The sequence below is a fragment of the Colobus angolensis genome, unplaced genomic scaffold (genome assembly GCF_000951035.1).
Source record: "Colobus angolensis palliatus isolate OR3802 unplaced genomic scaffold, Cang.pa_1.0 Scaffold199, whole genome shotgun sequence".
Taxonomy (NCBI): domain Eukaryota; kingdom Metazoa; phylum Chordata; class Mammalia; order Primates; family Cercopithecidae; genus Colobus; species Colobus angolensis.
The window spans coordinates 1531379-1543478 of record NW_012115143.1 but is presented as its reverse complement, the minus strand read 5'-3'; the positions used below and the strand labels follow the sequence as shown (position 1 = coordinate 1543478).

The 12100-nt window shown below is 43.6% G+C and overlaps 1 protein-coding gene across 4 annotated transcripts in view; it reads left to right on the top strand.

Annotated features, from left to right (window-relative positions):
• Nucleotides 1-12100, top strand: part of TP53BP1 (tumor protein p53 binding protein 1) — a 111605-nt gene that overhangs the window by 7569 nt on the left and 91936 nt on the right. For 3 of the 4 annotated variants that reach the window (XM_011941143.1, XM_011941142.1, XM_011941141.1), the window contains exon 1: nt 11699-11833. The exons of the other annotated variant lie outside the window; for it this stretch is intronic. In XM_011941143.1, the coding sequence (XP_011796533.1) occupies nt 11827-11833 (7 nt within the window). In that variant the 5' untranslated portion in view covers nt 11699-11826. Of the gene's footprint in view, nt 1-11698; nt 11834-12100 lie in introns of those variants that run through there. 4 annotated transcript variants of the gene reach the window in all.

Genomic DNA, 12100 nt, shown 5'->3' with positions numbered 1-12100 from the left:
TTTTGCCATGTTGGCCAGACTGGTCTTGAAATCCTGACCTCAGGTAATGCACCTGCCTCGGGCTCCCAAAGTGTTGGGATTACAGGTGTGAGCCACTGTGCCCAGCCCAGTGGTGCATTTTCATGGTTGCCACAGTACATACTGCATGGATAAGTTTATCTGAAATTCTAGAATGGGCAAGACTAATCTACAGTGACAGAAAGCAGATAAATGATTGCCTAGGGCTGCGAATTGATTGCAAAGGGCACAAGGGAACTTTTCGGGTGATTGAAATGTTCTATATTTGATTGGGGTCATAGCTACACACACCTGCGCATGCACGTGCCCAAATGGATGCATGTGTATGCATCCATTTATTGAAGTCATCAAACTCTACACTTAAAATGGGCCCAATTATGACTGGGCATGTTGCTTATGCCTGTAATCCCAGCACTTTGGGAGGCCAAGGCGGGTGGATCACCTGCGGTCAGGAGTTCAAGACCATCCTGGCCAACATGGTGAAACCTCATCTCTACTAAAAATATAAAAAAAATTAGCTGGGTACGGTGGCATGTACCTGTAATCCCAGCTACTCTTGGGGCTGAGGCAGGAGAATCACTTGAGCCTGGGAGGTGGAGGTTGCAGTGAGCCAAGATTTCGCCATTGCACTCCAGCCTAGGCGACAGAGCAAGACTCTGTCTCCAAAAAAAAAAGGGCCCAATTTTAATTGTACGTAAATGATATATAAAGTTGACTAAGGCCGGGCGCGGTGGCTCAAGCCTGTAATCCCAGCACTGTGGGAGGCTGAGACGGGCGGATCACGAGGTCAGGAGATCGAGACCATCCTGGCTAACACAGTGAAACCCCGTCTCTACTAAAAAAAAAAATACAAAAAACTAGCCGGGCGTAGTGACGGGCGCCTGTAGTCCCAGCTACTCGGGAGGCTGAGGCAGGAGAATGGCGTAAACCCGGGAGGCGGAGCTTGCAGTGAGCTGAGATCTGGCCACCGCACTCCAGCCTGGGCGACAGAGCGAGACTCCGTCTAAAAAAAAAAAAAAAGTTGACTAAAAAACACAAGATAGGCTGGGCATGGTGGCTCACACATGTAATCCCAGCACTTTTGGAGGCCAAGGTGGGCAGATTGCTTGAGGCCAGGAGTTTAAGACCAGCCTGGCCAACATGACAAAACCCCGTCTTTTGTCATGTTAACACAAAAATTAGCTGGGGGTGGTGGTGTGTGCCTGTAATCCCAGCTACCCGGGAGGCTGAGATACAAGAATCGCTTGAACCCAGGAGACAGAGGTTGCAGTGAGCTGAGATTGTGCCATTGCACTCCAACTGGGGTGACAAAGTGAGATTCTTCCTCAAGAAAAAAAGCAAACAGCTGGGCACGGTGGCTCACGCCTGTAATACCAACACTTTGGGAGGCCAAGGTGGGCAGATCATGAGGACAGAAGATCGAGACCATTCTGGCTAACATGGTAAAACCCCGTCTCTACTAAAAATTACACACACAAAAATATAGCTGGGTGTGGTGGCGGGCACCTGTAGTCCCAGCTACTTGGGAGGCTCAGGCAGGAGAATGGTGTGAACCCAGGAGGCGGAGCTTGCAGTAAGCCGAGATCGCACCACTGCACTCCAGCCTGGGTGACAGAGCGAGACTCTGTCTCAAAAAAAAAAAAAAAAGAAAAAAACAAGCATGAGATATCACTTCACACTGACAAACCAAATGTTAGTGAGAATGTGGAGCACCTGAAACTCTAATACTAATATGTTGTTAGTGGAAGTATAAAATTATACAATAATTTTATTTATTTATTTTTAATTTTTTTAGAGACAGAGTCTCGCTCTGTTGCCCAGGCTGGAGTACAGTGGTGCGATCATAGCTCACTGCAACCTTGAACTCCTGGGCTCAAGTGATCTTCCCACCTCAGCCTCCCTAGTAGCTGGTACTACAGGCTGGCGCCACCATGCTTGACTAATTTTTAAAACATTTTTTTGTAGAGATAAGGCCTCCCTATATTGCCCAGGCTGGTCTTGAACTTCTGGGTCAAGCGAACCTCCCACCTCAGGCTCCCAAAATGTTGGGATTACAGGCATGAGCTACCATACGTGGCCTACAGTCATTTTCAAAAACTATTTTTGGCAGTTTCTTATAAAGTGAAAGGAGCACACATCCTGTGTCCCAGCAGTTCCGCTGCTAGTTATCTACCCAAGATAAATGAAAACAAACATTCACAAAATGAATTGTTTATAAATGTTCATAGCAGCTTTATTTATGATAGTCTAAAACAACCCAAATATGCAGTAATAGGAGAATTAATAAAACAAATTGTGGCACATACAATTGAATGTTGCTGAGAAATGAAAAAGAATGAAGTACTGATGCATGCAGCAACATGCAAAATGTTGAGCAAAAGAAGCTGGACACAAAAGACCTCATACTGTGTGATTCCATTTATATAAAATAGTATCACAGGCAAAATTAATCTATCATCATAGAAGTTACAATATGAATGCCTTGTGGAATAGGGATTGACTGGAAGGGACCATGAGTGACTCTCTGGAGCGATGAAAATGTTCTATATATTGATTGATATGTAGGTTTCATGGCTGCATACATTGGTTAGAGCTCATCAAATTATTGGCCAAGCACAGTGGCCTATGCCTGTGATCCCAGCATTTTGGGAGGTCAAGGTGGGAGGATTGCTTGAGCCCAAAAGTTCAAGACCTGCCTGGGCAACATAGTGAAACCCCATCTCTACAAAAGAAAGAAAAATTAGCATGCCTGTAGTTCCAGCCCCAGGGAGACAGCTGGGAGGATCACTTCAGCCCAGGAGCTGAGCCCAGGAGTTCAAGGCTGTGGTGAGCTATGACCGAGCCATTGCACTCTAGCCTCGGCCACAGAGCAAGACCCTGTCTCTTAAAAAAAAAAAAAAAAATTACACAATTAAGAGCTATGGATTTCACTGTATTTAAATTTTACCTCAATAAAAAAATCAGTCACTAAAAATAAAAAACAAAATGAAAGACACAAGCCTAACTATTGAATTGGTAGTATTGTTTTAAATGACTTTAAAATACAGTAATTTAACTTTATATATATATATGTTTTTTAGACAGACTCTCACTGTCACCCAGGCTGGTGTGCAGTGGCATGATTACTGCTCACTGCAGACCCAACCTCCTGAGCTCAAGTGATCCTCCTGCATTGGCCTCCCAAAGTTCTGGAATGTGAGCCACCATGCCTGGCCTGTTCATTTTCTTTGGGTGTGTTGATGATGTTCTTATGTTTAAAATATTCTCTTTTATTTTATTTTATTTTATTTCTTTGAGACAAGAGTCTCACTCTGTTGCCCAGGCTGGAGTGCAGTGGTGCGATCTCTGCTCACTGCAACCTCCACCTCCCAGGTTCAAGCGACTCTCTTGCCTCAGCCTCCCAAGTAACTGGGACTACTGGTGCCCACCACCATGCCTGGCTAATTTTTGCGTTTTTTTTTTTTGAGACAGAGTCTGGCTCTGTCGCCCAGGCTGGAGTGCAGTGGCGCGATCTCAGCTCACTGCAAGCTCTGCCTCCCGGGTTCATGCCATTCTCCTGCCTCATCTCCCGAGTAGCTGGGACTACAGGTGCCCACCACCATGCCCGGCTAATTTTTTTGTATTTTTAGTAGAGACTGGGTCTCACCATGTTAGGATGGTCTCGATCTCCTGACCTTGTGATCTGCCTGCCTCGGCCTCCCAAAGTGCTGGGATTACAGGCGTGAGCCGCCACGCCGGGCCTAATTTTTGTGTTTTTAGTAGAGATGGGGTTTCACGATGTTGGCCAGGCTGATCTTAAACTCCTGACCTCAGGTGGTCCACCCGCCTCAGCCTCCCAAAGTGCTGGGATTATAAGTGTGAGCCACCAAGCCTGGCCTAAAATATTCTGTATATTTTAGACACAGAAGTATTTATGAATAAAATTATATGATGTCTGGGATTTGTTTAGAAATCAGTTTGGAGGAAGTGGGTGGATATAGATGAAATAATATTGAGCATTTGTTGGAAAAAAACAAAAGAAAAACAACAAAAGAAGATTGAGCATTTGTTGATAATTGTTGAAGGTGGATTATATAAGTACATAGCTTTAAAATTTTTCTCTATTAATAAAAAGATAGTCTCTTCAAGCCTTTTGTTATAAGCAACCAGAAGGGTGAAGTTGCCATCAACTGAGATGGGGAAGGCTGCAGGTGGAGTAGGCTTGGTAGAAGAGAGGAGTTCAATTTTAAGCATGTTGAATTTGAGATGTCAGTTGGACATCAAAATGAAGATATTGAATAGGCAGCTAGATATATACATTTGTAATTTGAGAGAGAAGTGTGGGTCAAAGATATAGTTAGGAGTCTTTGGCATATAGATTGTATTTATAGCAATGTGACTGGATAAAATCAAGAAAGGAGTGAGAGTAAATAGAACTTAGAACATAGTAAGTGCTCAAGAAGTATTCATTATAACCACGTGATGAAAATTCTTTCAATTTCTGTCTCACAATGCCTACAGAACTTTTATTGTATCTTGTACTATCATTATTTGTATGTCTTATCTCCTTCCTAGATTGTAAATTCTTTGAAGCTAGAAACTAGATATTACTCAGCCTTATACACTGCTCTCTCTCCACCACCACCATGGAGCCAAAATGGTACCTTGCATTTAAGTGAATTGTAATTAATAAATGCACCTGAGTTTGTGAAGAAGTTTTTGGTCAGTTTTATGGCTTTTCTGACTTGCTCTGACTTTGGGTTCTTGAGACTCTGTGTGATGTGCTTATATGTGAGTAGAGTCAAGATGCGTTACTGTTATTCTTGCCACTAGTTAGTTAGCACACTAGCTTTGTACAGCCCAGATCAGCCTTTGAGACCTAGCTCTACTGAAGACACTACAGAAGGCATATGCTCAGAGTAGAGTGGGAAAGGGCAATAATGACATAGGAAGTAGGATCCAAGAGTAGGCACTGTGTTCATGCAATGTTACTTTTACTTTATTATTTATTTATTGTTTTAAATTTTATTTTAGGTTCAGGGGTACATGTACAGGTTTGTTAAATAGGTAAGTTGCATTATCACGGGGTTTGGTGTACAGATTATTTTGCCACCCAGGTAACAAGCATAGTAACTGATGGATAGTTTTTGATTCTCACCCTCTTCCCCACTCCCCTCTTAAGTAGGCCCCAGAGTCTGTTGTTCGCTTCTTTGTACGTAGACATTACTTTATGTACACACACTACCTCAGAATATGAGTAACCATTTCATAGCTCAGCCACTAGGACACAGTGGTGTCCTTGTCCACTGAAGTCTTCTCTTATATTCTTTTTAGATTTCTCAGCCCCAGAACATAAAAGCTCCTTTCTTCCTATTGAAACTTAAGAGTTTAGGAATAACTGGTTTGTTTGTTTGTTTGTTTTTTGTTGTTGTTTTTTAATTTGCAAAATGAACTCTTCTCTCACCTTCTACCACTCTGGGTCTGATTTCTGGCAGTTTCCATAGTCTCTAAATATATTCCTTCTCTTGTTCTCATGCTATTCCTATGTTAGGTACAGGTTAACTTTTCTTTAGTTTTGCTTAGTGCCAAACTGCCCAGCTCCAATCTTGGATAATTTAGTACCACTCTCTTTCTTTGTTTTTTATTTGATAACCACAGTATAATTATCAAGATCAGGAATATAACATTGATTTGTTACTAATCTACAGACTTTATTCAGATATCAACAGTGCTCCCATTAGAATTATTTATAGAAGAAAGGAAACCAAGTTCTTGTCCAGGATTCAGTTCTGAATTATCTGTTGCATATAATGGTTTTGTCTTTGTAGTCTTCTCAAATCTAGAACATTTCTTGAGACTTTCATTGTCATTCTTGACCTTGGCAGCACTTCTCTCTCACGTTCTCTCTCTTTGGAGAATATGGGCCTTTTATCTGTAGAGCACCCATTAATGTGGGTTTATCTGATATTTTCTCGTGATCAGATTCAGATTATATATTTTTGGCAGGAATACAATTAAAGTGTGATATATCCTCACAGCATCATATCAAGTGACACAGATAGCTTTTTGTCCCCTTACTGGTATATTAACTGAGATTAGTTGGTTGAGTTGGTGAATACCAGGCTTCTTCACTGCAAATTTACCACTTTTCTCTTTGTAATAATTCAGTACATTTTAGGGAGATACTTTGAGATCATGTATATACCCTCTTTCACCATATTATGAGTTTTACTATTAATGATATTTATTTTGAATCATCTTTATTGTGAAATATAGCACATATAAAGTGAATAAAATAAAATATAAATGTACAAATTTATGAATTATAAATAGTATACCTGTGTAATGCCTCTGGTAATAAAAAATAGAACATTTCCAAGCACCTCACATGCCTTTTAATGAATTACAACCCCACTGTTCCCTATAAAATTAACCATACATTCTGACTTTTATTGCAATTCTGTTATTACAATTTTTTATGATCTAAGTATGCATCTTTAAATATTAAAGTTTAGTCTCATTGAAAAACTTGTGGCCGGGCACGGTGGCTCAAGCCTGTAATCCCACCACTTTGGGAGGCCGAGACGGGCAGATCACGAGGTCAGGAGATCGAGACCATCCTGGCTAATACGGTGAAACCCTGTCTCTACTAAAAAGTGCAAAAAACTAGCCGGGCGACGAGGCGGGCGCCTGTAGTCCCAGCTACTCGGGAGGCTGAGACAGGAGAATGGCGTGAACCCAGGAGGCGGAGCTTGCAGTGAGCTGAGATCTATACACATAAATGTACCATTATAATCATTTTTAAGTGTATGGTTCAATGGCATTAAGTACATTTACATTGTTGTACAACCATTACCGCCATCCATCTCCAGAACTTTTTCATCTTCCCAAACTGAAGCTCTGTAAATCATTAAACAATAAATTTCCTTTCCTCTCTCCTCCTAGCTCCTGGCAGCCACCATTCTACTTTCTGTCTTTCTGAATTTGCCTACTCCAGGTACCTCATATAAATAGAATCGCACAGTATTTGTTCTTTTGTGTCTGGCTTATTTCACTTAGCATAATGTTTTCAAGGTTCATCTGTGTTGAGCATGTTTGTATCACTCTCGATTTTCATTCTATAGTACTGGCTTCCAGGATGTTAGGAATTGGAAAGAAAGCTGAGATGGTGGAGGAGAGCCAGGATTTATCAAGTCACAGGATGAATTTTCAGGAGGGAATGGCAACAGCATCAGACACTACAGACGTCAAAGATAATGAGGTAATTTGTTGTTGTTGTTTTTTGAGACAGAGTCTTGCTCTGTAGCCCAGGATGGAGTGCAGCGGCGCGATCTCGGCTCACTGCAGCCTCTGCCTCCCAGGTTCAAGTGATTCTTCCACTTCAGCCTCCTGAGTAGCTGGGAATACAGGTGCATACCACCGTTGTATTAGTAGAGACAGGGGTGTTCACCATGCTGGCCAGGCTAGTCTTGAACTCCTGAGCTCAAGCAATCAGCCTCCCTTGGCCTCCCAAAGTACTGAGATTACTTGAGCTACCGCGCCTGGCTGATAATGAGGTAATTTGACAAGAAAATTTTAGAACCAGTTATTAGCATGTTTTGAGTAACTACTTTGTGTCTGGCATTAGATTTATGGAGGTTGAAGCCAGACTGCAAACATAGAGAAGTAGAGTGGAGAGGAGATGCTACTTGGACGTGAAGATTTGATTACTTCTATACAAAGAGGGGAGAGGCTGGGCACAGTGGCTCATGCCTGTAATCCCAGCACTTTGGGAGGCCGAGGCGGGCAGATCACCTGAGGCTAGGAGTTTGAGATCAGCTTGACCAACATAGAGAAACCCTGTCTCTACTAAAAATACAAAATTAGCTGGGTGTGGTGGTGCACGCCTGTAATCCCAGCTACTCAGGAGGCTGAGGCAGGAGAATCACTTGAACCCAGGAGGCGGGGTTGCGGTGAGCGGAGATTGCACCATTGGACTCCAGCCTGGGCAAGAGGAGCGAAACTCCGTCTCAAAAAAAAAACAAAAAAAACAAAAGGAATATATGATTGTTTTCCTATCATTAAATTTGGCACTTGTCAAGTCTCCTCAGTAGAGTACTCTGCCACTGAGCTCCAAAACTATGAGTTTCCATAAGATCATGAAGCAACTTTAAAGGTTGGTGGAATACCTGTGAGGGAAGAATAAGGTGGCTAGGGTTCTTTTGCTAGAAGTCTTTGAGGAAGCTTCAGAAAAATACTAAGTCATATAGCATTTAGATTTGTTGTTTGATTGTTTGACATTTATTATAGAATTATAGGACCAAATGAGATGATCCCAACTTAATGACATCTATTTAGGTTTTAAAGATAGCAGTTAAAGACAATATGAGAGGAAATGACTTTAAATTATATAATAAAGGATTTAGGTTAGAAGATTAGGATTAGAAGAAAAATTTCTGACAATGAAACTTTAAAGCAAGTTAACATAAGATCTGTTGAGTCTTCTTCTCTGGGAGGGTTTTAGAGGTAAGTTAGATTTCTCTAAGGTGGTTTAGAAAAAGATGTTACCTTTAGACAGGTAAAGGTGCTGTTGGTCCTTTGCAGTCTAGGAGTCAATAAAGGCCTTTGACTTATCTAGCTGCAATCAGTCACAGCTTCCATGGGTAACCATTCTGCCTGTAGTTTCTGTTTTTCCTGGATAATTTAATGATTAATTTAATTGCCATACTGCCTAACAAGGAATTAATAGTTTTTCTTAACAGTTTTTTAAAAACTCTTGTTTAGTAATGTGAATGGCTCACTCATGTATTTATCTATTTATTTTTAGTCAGGTTGAGGTTTTTAGGTTTTTATTTTTATTTTATTTTATTATTATTATTTTTTTGAGACGGGGTCTCGCTCTGTTGCCCAGGCTGGAGTGCAGTGGCGTGATCTTGGCTCACTGCAAGCTCCGCCTCCTGAGTTCACGCCATTCTCGTGCTTCAGCCTCCTGAGTAGCTGGGACTACAGGCACCCGCCACCACGCATGACTAATTTTTTGTATTTTTAGTAGAGATGGGGTTTCACCGTGTTAGCCAGGGTGGTCTTGATCTCCTGACCTTGTGATCTGCCCGCCTCGGCCTCCCAAAGTGCTGGGATTACAGGTGTGAACCACCACGCCCGGCTTTTTTTTTTTTTTTTTTTTTGAGATGGAGTCTCGCTCTGTTGCCCCAGCTAGAGTGCAGTGGCACGATCTCGGCTCACTGTAACCTCCACCTCCAGGGTTCAAGCAATTCTCCTGCCTCAGCCTCCTGAGTAGCTGGGACTACAGGAGCCCACCACCATGCCCAGCTGATTTTTTGTATTTTTAGTAGAGGCGAGGTTTCACCGTGTTAGCCAGGATGGTCTGGATCTCCTGACCTTATGATCTGCCTGCCTCGTCTTCCCAAAATGCTGGGATTGCAGGTGTGAGCCACTGTGCCTGGCGGTTTTTAGGTTTTTATTATTGTTGTTTGTTTTAGACAGGGTCTCACTCTCTTGCCCAGGCTGGAGCACAGTGTTCCAGTCTTGGCTCATTGCAACCTCTGCCTCCTAGTTCAGAAGATGCTCTCACCTCAGCCTCCTGAGTAGCTGGGACTACAGGCACATGCCACCACACCCAGCTAATTTTTTTTTTCATATATTTTGTAGAGATGGGGTTTTGCCATGTTGCCCAGGCTGGTCTCAAATTCCTGGGCTCAAGCAATCCACCTGCGTCTGCCTCCCAAAGGGCTGGGATTACAGGTGTAAGCCATTGCACCCAGCCATTTCATGAGTTCTGACAAACCAACTTGTCTTGTAATCAAAGAGATCTGTTTATTTGTGTCTCACTTGGGGAGGAAGCAGAAGCAGGCTGGAGAAGAAAAGCAAAAAAATGGTGACTTTGGGGGATTTTTATGGGACTCACGGTCATGATTTACTCATAACAGGACCTGGTTGGTTGTGCCCTCTCAAATAGAGCAGATGAACTCACTTTGTCCATCTAGTGTAGTTAGTATTGATCTAACCTGGTCTTTAAGTATTAGATTTGTTTAGTCACTGGTCTTCTACAGCTTTAGGAGTGGAGTATGAAAACAGTCAATTATAAATGATTTTAAGATTAAGAAGTGAGATGCGTCTCTGTGTGGTCCATTTCATTTTAGCTCCACTAATAAAACATTCTGGGGACCATAATTATATTCCAGTTATAGCAGTAATAGATTCTAGATTTTTCAGGACAGTTTCAAGGAGTCAGTCCTTTTGTTCCCATAAGTAACATGTATTCAGACAACATGCCTTGATTTTGGTTTGGAGAATATAATCACTGTAATTTATAGCAGCAGTGAGAAGATTGGTAGGAAGCTCTACTTCAGCTTTGCCTGTATCAAGTGCTGAATAGGGCATTTCTGGAAATGGAGAATCATGGTTGGGCTGTGCTGAAATAAATCTGAGCCTGGGGTAGAAAGAGAAAACTGCCTCCTATTGAATGCCCACTGTGTATATGTTTGGCACTGTGCTAGGTGCTTTCCCTATTGACAGCTGCTCTGGCTAGACTTATATCCTGGATCCAACTGCCACTTAAATAACATACCCCCACCCATCAACAACAACAACAAAAAAACAAACACATATGCCTCATGGGGCTTAGTTCATTAAGACTCGTCACAGCTGCCACACCCTCTTTAAGACCCTGGCACCATAATTAGGATAATAGAATCTCTGGGCTTGGAGCTATCTTTGAGGGCATCTAGTTAGAAGGGGTGGCAGCTGTTCTCTTTACCATGGAGTTTGAGAATGACACTGCTCAATTCTCTCAATGGGAGGTGCAAAATATGTCTGGGGCTGTAGTCTCTGTGGGCAGTCCCATAAAAGATAAGGCAACGATAAACAAATGTGAAGCTTGAAATACGTACTAGGCTGAAAAGGGCCATGGGAAGAAAGATGGCTTACTGGAGCCCTCATACAATGTAAAAACAAACAAAAACTAAAAACGCCCTGGCAGAGACGTAATGTCAGGCCCCTGGATTCAGGGTAGAGGCCCACAAAAGGGATCCTCATTGACACAGGTTAACCCCGTGTCAAAGAAGAGTCTCTTCTCTTCGTTTCAGCAGCTCTGAAATACTAGCCGTCCTCAAGCCGCTTCTTCTTTGCCCTGTTATGAGAAAGCTGGGAAACTCTCTCCTTTTCCAGGAAAGAGGGTGAGGGACGGGGATTAAGGGGCATGGGACGAGAAAAAGCAGGTAGAGGTTCTGAAATGCCTCCACCTTGTTCCCCAAACCCCATAGGTGTGCTTCAAGCCGGAGTTGACAGTGGTCTCATGTCATCTCCTCTCCCGTCCTCAAGCCGCTTCTTCTTTGCCCTGTTATGAGAAAGCTGGGAAACTCTCTCCTTTTCCAGGAAAGACGGTGAGGGACGGGGATTAAGGGGCATGGGACGAGAAAAAGCAGGTAGAGGTTCTGAAATGTCTGAGGAGTGGTAAATGCAATCGTCCTGGAAGCAGGGAGGGTATTTCACGCCCTCTCAAGGTCCCTTCGGTTCAAGGATACCGTCATTCTCCGGCTCTACTGAAGGGGAGGGCCTGCAACGTCCATGCTGCCATGGAAACGCGCCGCCGTGTTCCTTTTTCTTACGTGGGGCGGAGCACTCTGCCTCAGCTACCTATCATCCACGGGAGTTCTTGAGTGGCGGGCAGCGGCAGCGAATGGACGATCCGATATTGTGTGACGTGACGGGAAAGGGGGAGTTCGCGGCCGGTGGCGGCGGTGGCGACAGCGGCGACCTGGGGTTCGATCTGGAGGGACTTGGGGAGCGTACAGAGACCTCTAGCTCGAGCGCGAGGCACCTCCCGCCGGGATGCCTGGTACTGTTTGCAGAGAAATGGGAGTGCAGTGGGCTTTGAAGGCCTGGATTTCGGGTCTGAAAGGATGGCTGACCGGAGGGGGCGGGGTGGCAAGCATGGCGGCGGTGACGGGGAAGGGGTTGGAGGGCCCTAAGGAGGGGGTGGGGAAATGGTAGCTAAGAAGGCTTGGTGGTCGTGAGGAAAGCTGAAAGGCTGTGGGGCCTCTGGCGAACAGATTTTAGAAAACAGTCTTTTGGGGGGCGGTAGAGGCGCCAGAAGGACGTCGGG